We start from the raw sequence: 15,002 nt of genomic DNA on the forward strand, positions 1-15,002 counted from the left end.
ATGACGACAGAAGCCGAATCCCGCCCTCAGAGAGGACAGGTCCAGGTCCAAGTGCTGACAGAACATCCTGGTTTCTGCAACTCCTGTGCATGGTGAGCCCACGTGCAGGCAGAGAAGGCAGGGAGGGTCAGTGCCTCCTGCTCTATCCCTCCATATACCGAGGATGGTGGGCATGCTGGATTCCCTGGATGGCACGCGGCTAGGCCAGGCTCTAGGTAATTCATTAGGACAGATCACCATTGATTACGTTCCGTGTGCACACACCACGTGCACACACGTTCCGTGTGTACGCACCGTGTGCATGGCTGTATGTGTGGGGGTAGGAGACAGCCATATAAACAAATGTCAAATTGCAAGAAATATGAAGAAAAGCACAACAAAAGAGGGAGGAAGGAGAGAGGAATTAGATGTGATGGTGGTGCTTTGCGGCAGGGTACTGAGATGGCGCGTGAAGTAAGACCTTCTAGAAGGAAATAAGGAGGGGAGAAAAGCAGGTCAATATTTGGGGCACTCATGAAAAACAATCCCTCCAACTGACCCACTAGATTTATTTATTTATTTATTTATTTATTTATTTATTTATTTATTTGGTACTGGGGTTCCTGGAAGCCATTCTACCTCCAAGCTACACTCCCAGACTTATTTTATATTTTCTTATTTGGAAACAGGATCTCTAAAGCCAGCGAGGCTGGCTCCAGACCAGTGTGATCCTCCTGTCTCCGCCTCCCAAGCACGGGGATTACAAGTGTGCGCCACCACGCCCGGCATCCACTAGTTCTTTTTATAAGTTAAATGCAGAAATGGAACCAGCAAGTACGAATCTTGTTGTGGCCCTCTGGGTTGTGAGTGTAGACTGGCTGGTATGGAGATCCTGGGGAGAACTTAGCAGCACTTTCAAATATGCATCAGCCTTTGTCCCAGCTGTCCTACTCCCGATGTACTGCCAGGAAATACAAAGGGTCATCCTGGGACAAGTCTGAGGCCACTTGTAATGGTTGTCTGTGGTGTGAGTACTGGAAGCAATCTAGTGGTTCTAGTGGTTCATCACTACAGGAGCAGGGAAGTGAAAACACGGTGGGTGCCCCTGTAGATCCTACAAATTAGCCAGAGACACTTTTTTTTTCCTTAATGCCAAATGGGGAAAAAGAATAAAATTGATTGCAATATTACATTCTCACCCAAGAACTCTAAAGTCATAGAAGATATAGGAAATTTCACATTATAATGGCTTCTCTGGGGGTGGATGGTGATGGGAATGGCTCAGTTACTATTGTTCCACAAAAATTCTGATGGCTTAAAATAGGAACCATCGTTTTATGATTTCTCCTGGTTTCCATGGGTCAGGAATTTGAGGAGGGCTTGACTGGATGATTCTGACTGGAGTCTCTCGTGCAGCTGGAGTCCGTTGGGAGCCAGAGCTGGAACAGACCTACAGCAGCTGCAGGCTGGTGGGGATCTCTGTTCTTGTAGTCAAGGCTTCACCACATAGGCCAGATTGAGCTTCCTCACGGCATGGCGGCCCCTGAGCAGCCAGACTACTTACATGGCAGCTCAGGGCTCCAACACACCAACATCATTTCTGGCCTAGCCTCAGAAATAAAAAAGGTACCAGTAGCACAGAATTATTAGTTAAAGAAAGCCATGCCCTATTTATATTCCAAAAGCGAATTAGTTTCTCTCTCTCTCTCTCTCTCTCTCTCTCTCTCTCTCTCTCTCTCTCTCTCTATGGGGTGAGGCAAAGTTCTCAAAGAACAGGTAGCAGAAGAGATATTGTCATCTTTGGAAAACAGCCTGCCACAGTCCCATGGAAGATATATTCTCCCATAAACCACTGAAGCCTCATACTGCTGTGACTTCAGGGTCAGGGTTGAAGGTCAGATGTGGCTCGAAGCCATCAAGGGTCAGGCTCGAGGCTCAGGTGTGACTCCTCACATTCAGCACAGAGTCCCCCTCCCCCATTCTTCTTGAACCGAAGGCCTCTGAGCCAACAGGATTGTGATCTGACTCCCTCCCTTCACTTACAGCATGAAATGGTGCTAAAACTTAATCACTGTACTAGACACACACTTTCCAAAAGGGGAGAAATTAAAAACACAGTGGTCTCAGGTCCAAAGCAATCCCAGACCCTTTCCCTAACTAGGGATCATCCTGTTCTCTGGGGGTTCTTCTCCATGGCTCCTGCCTCTTCCCTGTTGTGCTCTTCTTGCCATCCTCTGAGCTCTTTCCTTCTTCATTAAAAACAAACAAACAAACAAACAAACAAACAAACGAGCCGAGCGTGGTGGCGACGCTTGTCATCCCAGCATTTGGGAGGTCAAGACAGGATGGTGGTTTGTGGCCAGTCGCAGCTTATTGAGGCCCTTTGCAACTCAGTGAGACCCTGTTTCAAAATAAAGAATAAAAAATAGGGCTGGGGGTATAGCTTGGAGGTAGAATGCCCCTGGGTTCCATCCCCAGACCCGCAAAACAAAACAACCCCCCCAAATGCAGTCTTTGTTTATATCTGGGTAGTTCTCAGTCTACTGCCTGCTCATAAAAGCTTAGGAGCATGAAGACTTCATTTGTACTCTTCAGCTTAAGCTGACACAATTCCTTTAAAAGCCTTATGAATTTCCTATGTGTCAACTTTTGTGTGTGTGTGTGGGGGGGTCTCGGGATGGAACCGGGGAGATTCAATCTTCGAGCTACACCCCATGCCCTATTTTTTTTTTTAATTCTTTATTTTGAAACAGAGTCTCACTAAGTTGTGAAGGGCCTAAGAACTGCGATCCTCCTGTCTCAGCCTCTAAATGCTAGTATTGCAAGTGTGCGCCACCAACTTCTAAAACCCACTGTATTAAACAAGGCTTATTGTGACATCATGGGAGAACGACACCCTTAATAGTTTTAGAAGTCCAATTGTTTAAAGCAGAGGCCTGAAAGGCACACTCTTAAAAGGCAGCCTCTTATCTGAAAAGGTCTAAAACTATTGCCTCTTTCTGAGGTCCTAGCAAAGGATCTTACAGTATCCCCCTGGACGTGACTTTTGCACTGAAGCCTTTTTATAACTTGCTAATCGTTTGCCACCTTTAAAAATACAGAAACGAGACGCAGCCATTGCGCCACTGCTTGCTCGCTCCTTACTTCGCCTCAGGCCCCAAAGCGTGTTACAGGCAGCATGAAGGGGCCGGAGGCCACTTTTCAGATTCTATCTAGACATCCTGGTAAGATGAGTTAATTAGGGTCACTTCCTATTTCCCAAGTTATCAGGGCTTCCGGGTCGCCAAACTTGCCATCGCTACCTGACAAGGGCCCTCCTGTCTCTTGCTTCCAGAAGCATCCTTAAGACTCTAGGCTCTTGCTAACATCTTTTACAAGGCCTTATGGATTCATGAAACCTTCTAGCCAGTACCATATGGTTTCTATTTAATTTTGAAACTATTACTTCCAGCTACCAAAATCTGTTCTAATTACTATTGGTATATAACAAATCACTCCAACGTTTAGTGGCTTACAACTCTTAATGTAATCTCTCATGGATTTTGTGGGTCATTAGTTCCAGAACAACTTGTGTAGGTAGCTCTGCCTTGGGCTCTCCCAGGTGGTTAGAGTGAGACAGCAGCTTGGCGCGGTGAGGGCTGATGGGGCATCGCTCTTTCCTGTGGTCTCAGGACTTCACAGTTCGTCTTCTCCACATGGGCAACATTGGCTTCCTCATTATGGGGCAGTCTCAGGGAAATGAGGTGTGTCTGTGGTGACACATGGATCCATACAGGAGCCCAGGTAGGAGTCTCTTTCTTTGCCTTTTCAGCATGTGACTTGGACACCACAGTGCCATTTCTATTATGTTCCGTTGATTAGAAGTGAATCATAAATCTGCCCAGATCAAGAAAAGTTTTACAAAAAAAGATTCTGGAAGAGCATGGGAGGGGTCTATGATTGTGACCATGTTTAACTGTTTAAGGAAATGAAGAATGGAGAACCCCCAAAGTGGTTCCTTCAGAAAACACTAACTACAGATTGGTCGATGATTCGAGTACGCCTAGGTTCTGTTTGGCTTAGGTTAGCTGCCAGTGTAATTAAACAGTGTTAACTGTTTAACCCCCTGCTGCTGCTCTGAAGGAAAAACGCCCCGAGTTTCTTATTTTCTCGACTCATCTCTAAGGATTCTTAAGTCTGAAGTTTCTTTTTTTTTTTTTTTTTTTTTTTTGGTGGTACTGGGGTTCCCGGAAGCCCTTCTACCTCCGGGCTACACTCCCAGATCTATTTTTTATACTTTATTTGGAAACAGGGTCTCCTAAGCCAGCGCGTGCGGCTGGCTTCGAACCTGCGCGATCCTCCTGTCTCTGCCTCCCAAGCGCGGGGATGACAAGCATGCGCCACCACGCCCAGCGAGTCTGGAGTTTCTTTATCACCTCTATTCCTTATAAGAGGGCAATACACTACTTTATGGTTTCGCTTTTCCTGTCATTCACTCATTCAGGATCACGTTTCTGGGTAAATGTAAGTAAGTTGCCTTCTTAAACAGGTCGAATGCTTATTTTCTCCACAGAGTTGAAAGCTGCATCAAGAAGTAAGAAACAAGTCGGGCGTGGTGGCACACGCTTGTAATCCAAGAGCTTGGGAGGCTGAGACAGGAGGAGTGCACGGGTTCGAAGCCAGCCTCAGCTACTTAGTGAGGCTCTCAGCAACTTAGCAAGACCCTGTTTTTAAATAAAAAAAAATAGGTCTGGGAGCATAGCCGGGAGGTAGAAAACCTCTGGGTTCCACCCCAGTACCACCAAAAAAAAAAAAAAAAAAAGTAAGAAACAGGAGCTGGGCATGGTGGCACATGCTCGTAATCCCAGCACTTGGGAGGTAGAGACCAGAGGATCACGGTTCACAGACAACCTCAGCTACTCAGCGAGGTCCTTTACAACTCAGTGAGACCCTGTTTCAAATAAAGAATAAAATAAATAGGGCTGGGGGTGTAGCTTGGAGGTAGAATGCCCCTGGGTTTAATCCCCAGTGCTGAAAAAAAAAAGTAGTAAAGCACAGTTTTAAACAGATGAAATCTAGCAAGAAACTGAGTCAACTAGAGCTTCTAAGTAAAAGGTCCCTGCTCCCTCAGCTGTTTCTGGTAGAGTTAAGTTTCCCGAATAGCTGGGGCACACAATTTGGATCTTTCTGGGTGATATGCACATGAAATATGATCTTCAGATGCCTGTTGTGTTACTCTTTTCTGGTGTAAAATAACCCAAGCAAGCAGATTAGCTATCTCAACCAGCTAGTGTCTTAACTCTTGGGTCTCATGTCACATGCTTAGACCTGAGCTCTCCCATCCTCTCTCCACACAGTTACTCTCCTCTGCTTCTGCACCTCAGTGAATGGCACCGTCATCCATCCACGTGCCGGCCCCTCCTCCAGCTCCAGCACTCAAGTCTGCTCCCTCTTCCATTTCAAACCTGAGTGCGTCTGAGTCCACCACCGTGGACCAGCTCAGCATCTCCCCGTACCTGGACCACTGCAGGTCTCCAAACTGCTCACCGCTCGCCAGACCTGTCTCACCCAATTCACACAGAATCTAGAGGGGCTCAGGAGATGGCGACCTGCTCACAATGGCTTTCGGGCCTCAGGGATCCCTCTCCTGTTTCTGGTCCTTTGCCCGCCTGCTGGACACCAGCCTTATGATCTCTGGACACCAGCGCCTTCTCACCTCAGGGTTTGCCCCACTTCCTCTGCCTGGACAGAGGCCTGCCTATCTTCCTGTAGCCCGTATGCATCTTTTGGGTGTCTGCTCAAATATTATCTTCTGCAAAGCCCCGCCTACGCACTCTACCCCAAATGTCACTCTCCTCCACCGCCCTCAAATCCGTTTTATAATTCATACAATTACCATTGTCTGCAATTATATGCAGTATTGAGCCTAATGAGACTTTAGGCTCTCTGAGGGTAGATTTTTACTCCTGTAGTGTCCCGGTGCGTAAAATAGTCGCTAGCACTTGGCAGAAGCTTCAATCATTTTTTAATGAATTATTTTTTACATTCTGTGTGTGTGTGGTGTTGGGAAACGAACCCAGGGGCATTCTACCTCTGAACTACATTCCTAGCCCAATTTTATTATTATTATTTTTTAATTTGGAAACAGAGTCTCATTAAGTTGTTAAGAATCTTGCTAAATTGCTGAGGCTGGCTTAGAACTTGTGAATCTCCTGTCTCAGTCCCCCAAGTACTGGAATTACAGGTGTGTGCCGCCACCACCACCTGGATATTCTCTACATTTCTTTTCTTTCTTTTTTTGGTGGTACTGGGGTTCCTGGAAGCCCTTCTACCTCTGGGATACACTCCCAGACATACACACACACACACACACACACGTGTATGTGTGTGTGTGTGTGTGTGTATATATATATATATATATATATATATATATATATTTTTTTTTTTTTTCATTTGGAAACAGGGTCTCTTAAGCCAGCACGATCCTCCTGTCTCCACCTCCCAAGCACCGGGATTACAAACATGCGCCACCACGCCCGGCGTATATTCTCTACATTTCTAAAACAGGAAAACTAGGCAGCAAGTGCCTTCTTAAGCTTGCTATGATTAGTGAATATATTCAGGCCACTTTCTGTTTTTAGGGATTCCATCCAGATGCTATCACTAAGATTAAATACACAAAGTAGCAGTACAATATATATTTCAATTTCATTTGCTGACTCAAATAGCTGATAAATTTATATTTACACTATTACTTTACCAATCCTTAAATAAAAAAAACTATTCCTATTGTAAATTTTGGTATCTCCTTAAGTCAGAGGCACCTAACTTAAGTCATGAAACACCAGCATTTAAATTCCTAGGACTGCCGGGTGTAGTAGCGCACGCTTGGAGGCTGAGACCTGAGGATTGTGGTTCGCGGACAGCCTCAGCTACTTAGGCACTCTGTAACTTTGCGAGACCCTGTTTCAAAAAATAAAGAATAAAAATAGGGAAGGGCCTGTAGCTTGGAGGTCAAATGCCCCTGGGTTCCATCCCCAGACCTGAAAAATAAAAATTTCCTGTACATTTAAACCTATTCTGAAAATCTGAATCAGTCATAGTAGAAGCCATCTGTGCTAGTCAGTTTTCCATGACTGTAAGTGAGGATCAATCAACTTAAAAAGAGGAAAGGTATACAATTGGTCACAGTTTCAGAGGTTACAGTCCATCCATAACATTGGCCCTACTGCTTTTGGTGAGGCCACACACCAAGGTGAAGGATATGGTGGAGGCAGCTTGTTCACCTCATGGTAGCAGGGAAGCAAAAAAGAGTAAGGACCGAACCATCATCCCAATACACCTTCGAGGGCACATGGAATCCTAACTCCCTTCCACTAGGCTCTGTCTCCTGGGGGCTCCACCACCTCAATAGCGCCACAGGATGGGACCAAGCCTTTGACACATCAGCCTTGAGGACACATTTCAGATCCAAATCATGGCAGCAACTACGAAGCTATATAAACAAGTCATGAATACTGACAACCAGATGACCATCTCAGGACATTATAAAAACTTGTATTCAGAACTTTACAGCTTGGATCACTCGGTTTTCACCACGTACACATTTCTGATCTGATTCCTCAGTCATAATCACTAGTTCCTTACACAGAATTTAAACATTATAGTCTTCAAATATAAGCAGACCAGACATTACAATGACAAAAAAAAAAAAGAAAAAAGAAAAACAAAACACTAGGGAATGAGAAATAAAAACTTGTAGTTTTACTAAGGTAACACCTCAATTTTTAGTGTTATCTATTTCAATAACTGTTATTTACATTTTTTTTTTTTTTTTTTGCAAAACTGGGAATTGAACCCAGGGGCATTCTACCTCTGAGCTACATCCCCAGTCCTATCTTTTTATTCTTTATAAACAGAAACAGGGTCTCACTAGGTTGCAGAGGGCCTAAGTAGCTGAGGCTGGCTGAGAACCTGTGATCCTCTTCTCTCAGCCTCCCACATATTGGGATTACAAGCCTGCACCATCATGGCTGGCTTGTTATTTACATTTTGACTCACTAAAGCTCATCACATTTTTGGTTTTGAGACTTAATCACTTTCAGTGCAAAGAATTGAGAAGGTAAGAGTTAAGATCCACGTGAGTCTTTCTTGTTTCCTGGGACTTCATTTTAGAGACTCAAGAGTCATGTGTATGATGTTTTTAACTACTAGTAGACAAGCTTGTCAATCAGTATCTTCCCCAATTCACAAAATATCATGACCTTAATATATATATAATTTAAAGTTATACATACATCTAAAAGAACAATTTCTTTTTATTCTTCCTCTAATATTACTATTAATTGAGACATTAGGTGAAGATATTTTCATTGATGATTCTTGAAACTAAAACTTTGTGAGGCCAATGCAGTGAATTACCCTCAACAGGAGATACTCAGATACCTGATGCTTCTAATTCCTAATTTGCATTAAGTGTAACATCAAAATGATCAAAAAACTGACACTGATATCCGCTAGCTAATAAGTTTATGGATTGGTGAATTACTTATATTTGAAAAGCAAGTGTATGTTAGAATAGCTTTGATATAAATGAATTATAAACATAAGTTTAAAATCAGACTCTGTACGGTCAGTGGTTAATGTTGAAAACATTCAGCACTTTCCTGTTTCTATAAATTCTTAAGATTAGAAACCGTAAGTTTCTGGATTTTCATTAGGCAACTGATTGCAATTTAATACTAAATTATATTCCCTCTTCCAAAAAACGAAAATACAAAGTTCAGTTTTTCTTCACAGTGTCCCTGCTCTTAAAATACTGCTTTTTAAAAAACACTTCCTTTTAAATACATAAATATGTGCCCTAATATTTACTGCTAGAAATATAAGTAGTGCTTTTTGTTGATATTGTTTTTAAAGGTTAATACGAATCCCAGTATTAAATGTAACGCAGGCAGCAATCCTATTCGTATTTTATGTCACACACTAGGCACACGTTTTAACATCTCCCAAGCCGGGATGTGTCCTGCAGTTGATTGGCTCTGCAGCCACAGCGGCCCTCCTGCCCCGGGAGCAGCCCCTCCTCCCGCCCGCCCAGTCCTGGGCTGTGTCCCCTCAGCTGAGTCCTAGCCGAGGGCCCACAGCTGCACACACAGAGCGTTGGGCCAGGCCACATGCTTCCAGTCAGGGTGAAGACTTGCATCATTATCCAGCTCTGATACTGGCTACAGGCTCTTACCTGGACGGAGGACAGTTAAAGGTCTGAGAAAAAAGCTCGGTGTCAAAGTTGGAAGTGCTTTCAGTATGTCAAAAAAGTGTCTTATACACAGGGTTTTAAATCTGACGACATACAATAATTAAGCTACAAATCTATAGTTGTACCCTTAGAGTTAGAAATTACCTATAGGGAGGGAGTGTGCCCAATGTCCTGTGTAAATCACTGACTAAATTTAAAAAAGAGAGAACACTAGACAGTGAGTCCATTGTAAACCACACACCTTGGCCTCTGCAATGAGAAGCCCCACCCCTTCATCTGCTTCAGATAATTTAACTATAAAACATGATATTCTGGAAAAGCAAAACTAAAGAAAATTAGATACTCAAACTTTTATTTTCTTATAAAATACTATAGAAATGAACCCAAACTAAACAGATATGTACATGTGCATATGTATAAAATTTTGCTTCTGAAAAATAATCTATAAAAGTAGATGGTAAAAAAACAAAAACTAAACACAAACAAAACAAACTTAAAGATTTAAAACCAGTACTATGAACTGATTTTCTCAAAGGAAAGCAGTAATTTTAAATTGCTGGTTATAGTTGGTTTTCTAGGCTTATTTACAACATATTGTGGTCAGATAAAAGGAGTTTCTTTTATTTTAGAATATCTCTGGTCTTGTTTTATTCATGACATAGTCCAGCATTGCTTTCTTTCTTTGCTTTCTTCTTTTTTACAACTCTTTCAACAGGACAAGGCACACTAATTACAAATCTTCAGTTGTCATCTTCCTCTTGAGTCACAGGTCGAAAAGGCAATGTGGTTTGTCCTCGTTCAGGATCAGACATTCGAAGAATTCTAATCAGTTTGCTTGAAGGAAGTGAGCTAGAGAAAGTAAAATTAATTACTAAAATTTCTAAGAAAGTTTTTACCCATTGGAAAAAAAAAAATCTAGGGGCTGGTGGTGAAGCTCAGTGGTAGCATGCTTGACCAGCATATCTGAGGCCCTGTGCTTAATCCCCCCGCACGGCAGCAGGGGAAATATATGCACGACTTCATGAAATGATAAACCTACATAGCTGTTACCTACCAGTACTGGGACACATCTACTATCAAGAGTTCTAAGAGAATCAATTTGTAATAATGAAATAATGTTTTCATTTCTTAAAATTAGCTTCCTACTAGACCCCATGTGGTTTTAGTTTGGAGGAAAAATTATGTAAAGTTGAATATAACCATTTAAACTCTTGTTCTTGTCTAGACAGAAGTTATTTGACTATTTCTAACCACAAGCTTAAATCCCCACATGATCATAGGACCACTTTAGGATATCACCTCTAAGCGACACAGGGCTCGCACAGGACCCAATGCTGACTGACAGCAGGGCAGAGCTCCTATTTAGAAAGACTAGTTGTTTTAAGTCACCAAGAAAAGAGCCAAGACTAGGAAAAATCACGCACTGTTTGTCTTCTAGAGGATTACTAAAGTTGTATACTAAGTATATATATAAAATACTAAGTATATATATATAAATAAATATAAATATATTTTATATATAAATAACACACACACACACACACACTCCCCCCCCCCCTCTCTCAGAAGTCTGCCGGGAGTGGTGGCACACGCTTGTAATCCGCGCATTTGGGAGGCAGAGACAGGAGGATCCCGCAGGTTCGAAGCCAGCCATGCTGGCTTAAGAGACCCTGTTTCCAAATTTTTTAAAAAAGTATAAAAAAAATAGGCCTGGGAGTGTAGCCCGGAGGTAGAAGGGTTTCGAGGAAACCCAGTACCACCGAATAATAATAATAATTATTATAATAATAATATAAAAATACTAAGAAGTCTATAATCATATTCCAGTCAGCTTGCGTCTGATATGGAAAGGAAATAACACATTTTTTTTTCTGTACTATGGATAGAACCCAGGGGCATTCTACCTTCGAGCTACACCCCCAGCCCTATTGTTTTTTTCTTGATATTGAAAGGTCTAAGTTGTGGAGGGCCTAAGTAGCTGAGACTGGCCAAGAACTGTTATCTTCCTGTCTCAGCCTCCCAAGTACTAGGGTTACAGGTGTGTGCCACCATGCCTGGCAATAAAATTTTTAAATAACTAGAAAAGAAAAACTCATCTTAAATCTTCTGAACTGGTAGAGGTTAATTTTTCTCCCTCACTGGTAATTTATGCATTTGAATTAAAAAACTAAGATTATAAAAGATTTCTTTTCCCCTTCCCCCTCCCTCCCTGCCCCCCCCCCCAGAAAGCTTTAAAAATTTACCTCATGCTTTGAGGGGTAAGCAAGATAAACTGTCTAAAACGCTGGGAATCTGCCATCTTAAGTATCATGTCCATTGCAATTCTCCTGTTAACCATGTCCTACAGAACAAAGATAGAGGTTAGGATTGCTACTGTGCCAATCACATTCGCTCAAAGTGATTCTGCTGGTTGATACAAACTCCTGTATTTTCATCCATTATTTTAATCTATAATGGCAAGGAATTTGTATTTGGAAAGATAATACCAGAAAGTATTAGAAAAATAACTCAACATATCTAAGTTAATCCTATAATCAAGATATCGGTATGCATGGCCCCTACCTCAAATACAAGTACCACTTGAAGTAATCATAAAACACAAATGACACAAGTTACATTTTAAATCTAATTAGTAATGGTTTAATTACTTAGGGTAATGACAATAGGGTCTAGTTTGAAGTTTATTAAGTCTCTCAAATTGTCCCTCAATGATCAATGAACAATACTGTAAAAAATCTGCTTCCCGCATCAACTTCTATAGCTTGTACAATATATACCAACTTGAATTTACAGGTCTTAAATATGGAAATCACAGACTAAATAATGTATACATCTTTACATGCCATATTTAACATGTATGCAGCAATATGCACAATGATTTCGAATACTGGATTAGGAATTAGACAGGGCCCCAATTCCATCCTGGCTGTATCTTCTGAAAAAGAAACAAACTGCTCAAAATTAAACTTGCCAGTAAGACTACAAAGTGGAATTTTGGAAAAAACACTGCATAAAAACACTTATCTTCTGATCTGTAAATTAGCTTTGAAGATAATTCTCAGAAGAGTTTCTAACCCGCTTTAGCAATGCCATAAAAGGTAAAAATTGACACTGAATTATGCAGCACTAAAAAGTATAAATTATGATTTGTGAGTATTTACTAAATGCTTATTATGGACTATGCATTAGGAGACGTAAGTATGATGAAGTCAGAGCTGATGATCTCCAAAAGGTAATTTACAGTCTGGTAGGAGATTCAATGTTGAAATAGGTGACTGACAGAATGAAAAATGACATACTAGATGCTACAAGATATCCTATAAAATATAAGAATAAGATGGCATAAATCTGTGTGAGGTGGTGCCAAGGAAGCTAAGTTGTTCATCTTGCCTGCTGGGGTATGGTGACGGTAGAAGGCTTCATGAAAGTGGCAAGCAGGGTCTGATGCATAACAGCGAGCACGCCAGGCAGAGGGCCGTGCGTGGAAACCAAGTAGCTGAGTGAAGCTGGAAGTGTCTATCAGCACGATCTTCAAGTTTCCCTAAAGAACTGAGCTTTCATCCCTTGAATAACTAACCACCGGGGGTTTTAAATAGGTATGTCAGATTCATCTTAGAAATATAAACCTGCCAAAGAGGTGGCCAGACTGAAGAAGGAGAGAGGCACAAGTGTGGAAGTGTGACCAAGAGGCTGCCGCAGAGGCCAGAGGTGCAGATGAGAGGTGGGGCAGCCAAGGGAGACTTCACAACAGGAGCCGATGACGATCCGACTTGGTGTGCAAGTGAAAGGGAAGAAGAATCCTAGACAAATCACATCCTGAAGCTAAGTGATTATGGTAGTAATAACAGTTTGTCACTAATCAAGGCAAGGGATTTAGGAAATGCAAACGGCTTTGAAAGAAAGGCACATGAAGTCTCAAACTGAGCTTGCGAGGCTGGCTGTGTAGTGGGTGACGTCTTGTAGGTCCTGGGGCACAGACCTCAAGGCCAGGAAAGATGGCGGAAGGAGAGTAGGGGTGTGTGTGTGTGTGTGTAAGAGTGTCCAGAAAAATCACCAAAAGTGTAATAAGCAAAAAACAGACAAACAAAACTCCTCAAACTTAAAGGATATCTGAATTGGGGGAGGCATCGTGGTGGACTGAGCAGAAAAAACACAACACAGTGAAACTATGAAGGGGAGTGTGAAAGCTGGTAAGAAAACACATCCTAAGAGATGGAGAACTGCCTGTGGTGCCAAGTAGTTTAAAAAATAAATTTAAGATGCAAGCTCATAGAAACTTTGCTCATAAGTTTTACTAGAGTAGTACAGCCTACACCTCCAGTACAGCGGCCTTGAGAAAGCAGTGGACTGTGAGGTGCTGGCTTCTGAAGACCTTACAGAAAGCACGCTGGCTGCGGGGCCTCACTCGAGCCTCACTGTAACCCCTTGGGGTAGACATCCGAGTAACTGTTTGAAACAGGAGGGTCCTGAGCCTCCTAAAAGGCAAATATATTTATTTTTAAATCTACAGTGATTTGCATAATCAGGGCAGAGGTGGGTCTCAAGTCCTAGATTTTTTTCACCTCAAATGCTCTTGCACAATTATATAGCCTGCTTTTTTGAAAAGTGTGGCTGTGAAGGGTGAGTCTACACCAACCACAGTTAGTAAAAACAAGGGTGGTGCGCTAGTTACAATTCTGTGTGAGATCTAAGAACCCGAACGTGGTTCTGGATTGCTGGGAATAAAAGCTGGGAAAGCCTCGGCGGCAGGAACTGTCAAATCAACAGTCAGGATATTCGTGCTCGGAGCACTCTGGGATCCGGCTCTGGCGGCACCACATGGTAGCGGGAGAGAACTCCAGCTCTAGTGTCTCTCCCTCCATGGGCAAGAGATAGATCAGGGTCAGAGCTTTAGAGTTTTAGTAAAACAAAACAAAAAACAAACAAACAAACAAAAAACAACAACAAAAAAAAGACTTGCTTTCTTCTCAAATATACATTTCAAACAAACAAACCACAATATTTAAAATTCAACAGTACCATGTAGACGTCAAACTCATCTAGGCATCTGAACGGTGACTCAGCAATGGACCACAGGGAGAGAATGAAGCACACCGTGGAGAAAGAGCGCTCCCCGCCGGACAAGGCTCGCATGTCATTGAAGGCAGCTTTATTTCCCTCTCCAGGCTGAACCTTGAAGAGAAGGAGGCCACAAGAAAAAGTCAACTCTTCACCCACAGGTACAGAAAGCCCAGCTTTTCAGCATCCGATGTGTGTGTGTGTGGTACTGGGGACTGAATTCAGGGACATCCATACCTCTGAGCTGCACTTCTTGCCCTTTTATTTATCTACTTTTTATTTTGAAACAGGGTCTGGATAGGTTGCTGAGAGTCTCGCTACACTACCTAGGCTGGTCTTGAACCTGTGGTCCTCCTGTCTCAGTCTCTTAAGTACTGGGATGACATGTGTGTACCACCACCACATCTGACTTGGAATAAGTTTATAGCTTAAAAAAACAGAGGGGGCAGTGGGACGATGAAAATAAAATCACTTAGTTGTATGAAAGTATTTATTCCATTCAAGATATTCTATAGTAAAATAGTGAGCCACGTAAGGGTGCATTCTATTTTACTTCAAGAGAATCAAATGGGCAAACTTTTTCTCACTGTAACTAACTGAATGTAAAATAACAAAATCCCAAAGGGTTACAAAATGCCAATGTTAACTAGACATTATTTATCAAAATAAAGAAATTCTCAAACTATTATCAGCTTTAATATTTGAAAATGCTGAGATAAACTTGTAACTT

At 42.2% G+C, this 15,002-nt stretch overlaps 1 protein-coding gene across 1 annotated transcript in view; it reads right to left on the bottom strand.

Annotated features, from left to right (window-relative positions):
* Nucleotides 1-9,954: 9,954 nt before the first annotated feature.
* SMC6 (structural maintenance of chromosomes 6) overlaps nucleotides 9,955-15,002 on the bottom strand; it is a gene marked incomplete at its 3' end in the record, with an annotated part of 56,190 nt that continues 51,142 nt past the window's right edge. The window contains exons 24-26 of the mRNA XM_080711102.1: nucleotides 14,234-14,386; nucleotides 11,458-11,555; nucleotides 9,955-10,063 (exon numbers count right to left, since the gene is read on the bottom strand). Of these exons, the coding sequence (XP_080567228.1) occupies nucleotides 9,955-10,063; nucleotides 11,458-11,555; nucleotides 14,234-14,386 (360 nt within the window). The remainder of the gene's footprint in view (nucleotides 10,064-11,457; nucleotides 11,556-14,233; nucleotides 14,387-15,002) is intronic.

Source organism: Muscardinus avellanarius (assembly GCF_963383645.1).
Source record: "Muscardinus avellanarius genome assembly, chromosome: 15".
Taxonomy (NCBI): domain Eukaryota; kingdom Metazoa; phylum Chordata; class Mammalia; order Rodentia; family Gliridae; genus Muscardinus; species Muscardinus avellanarius.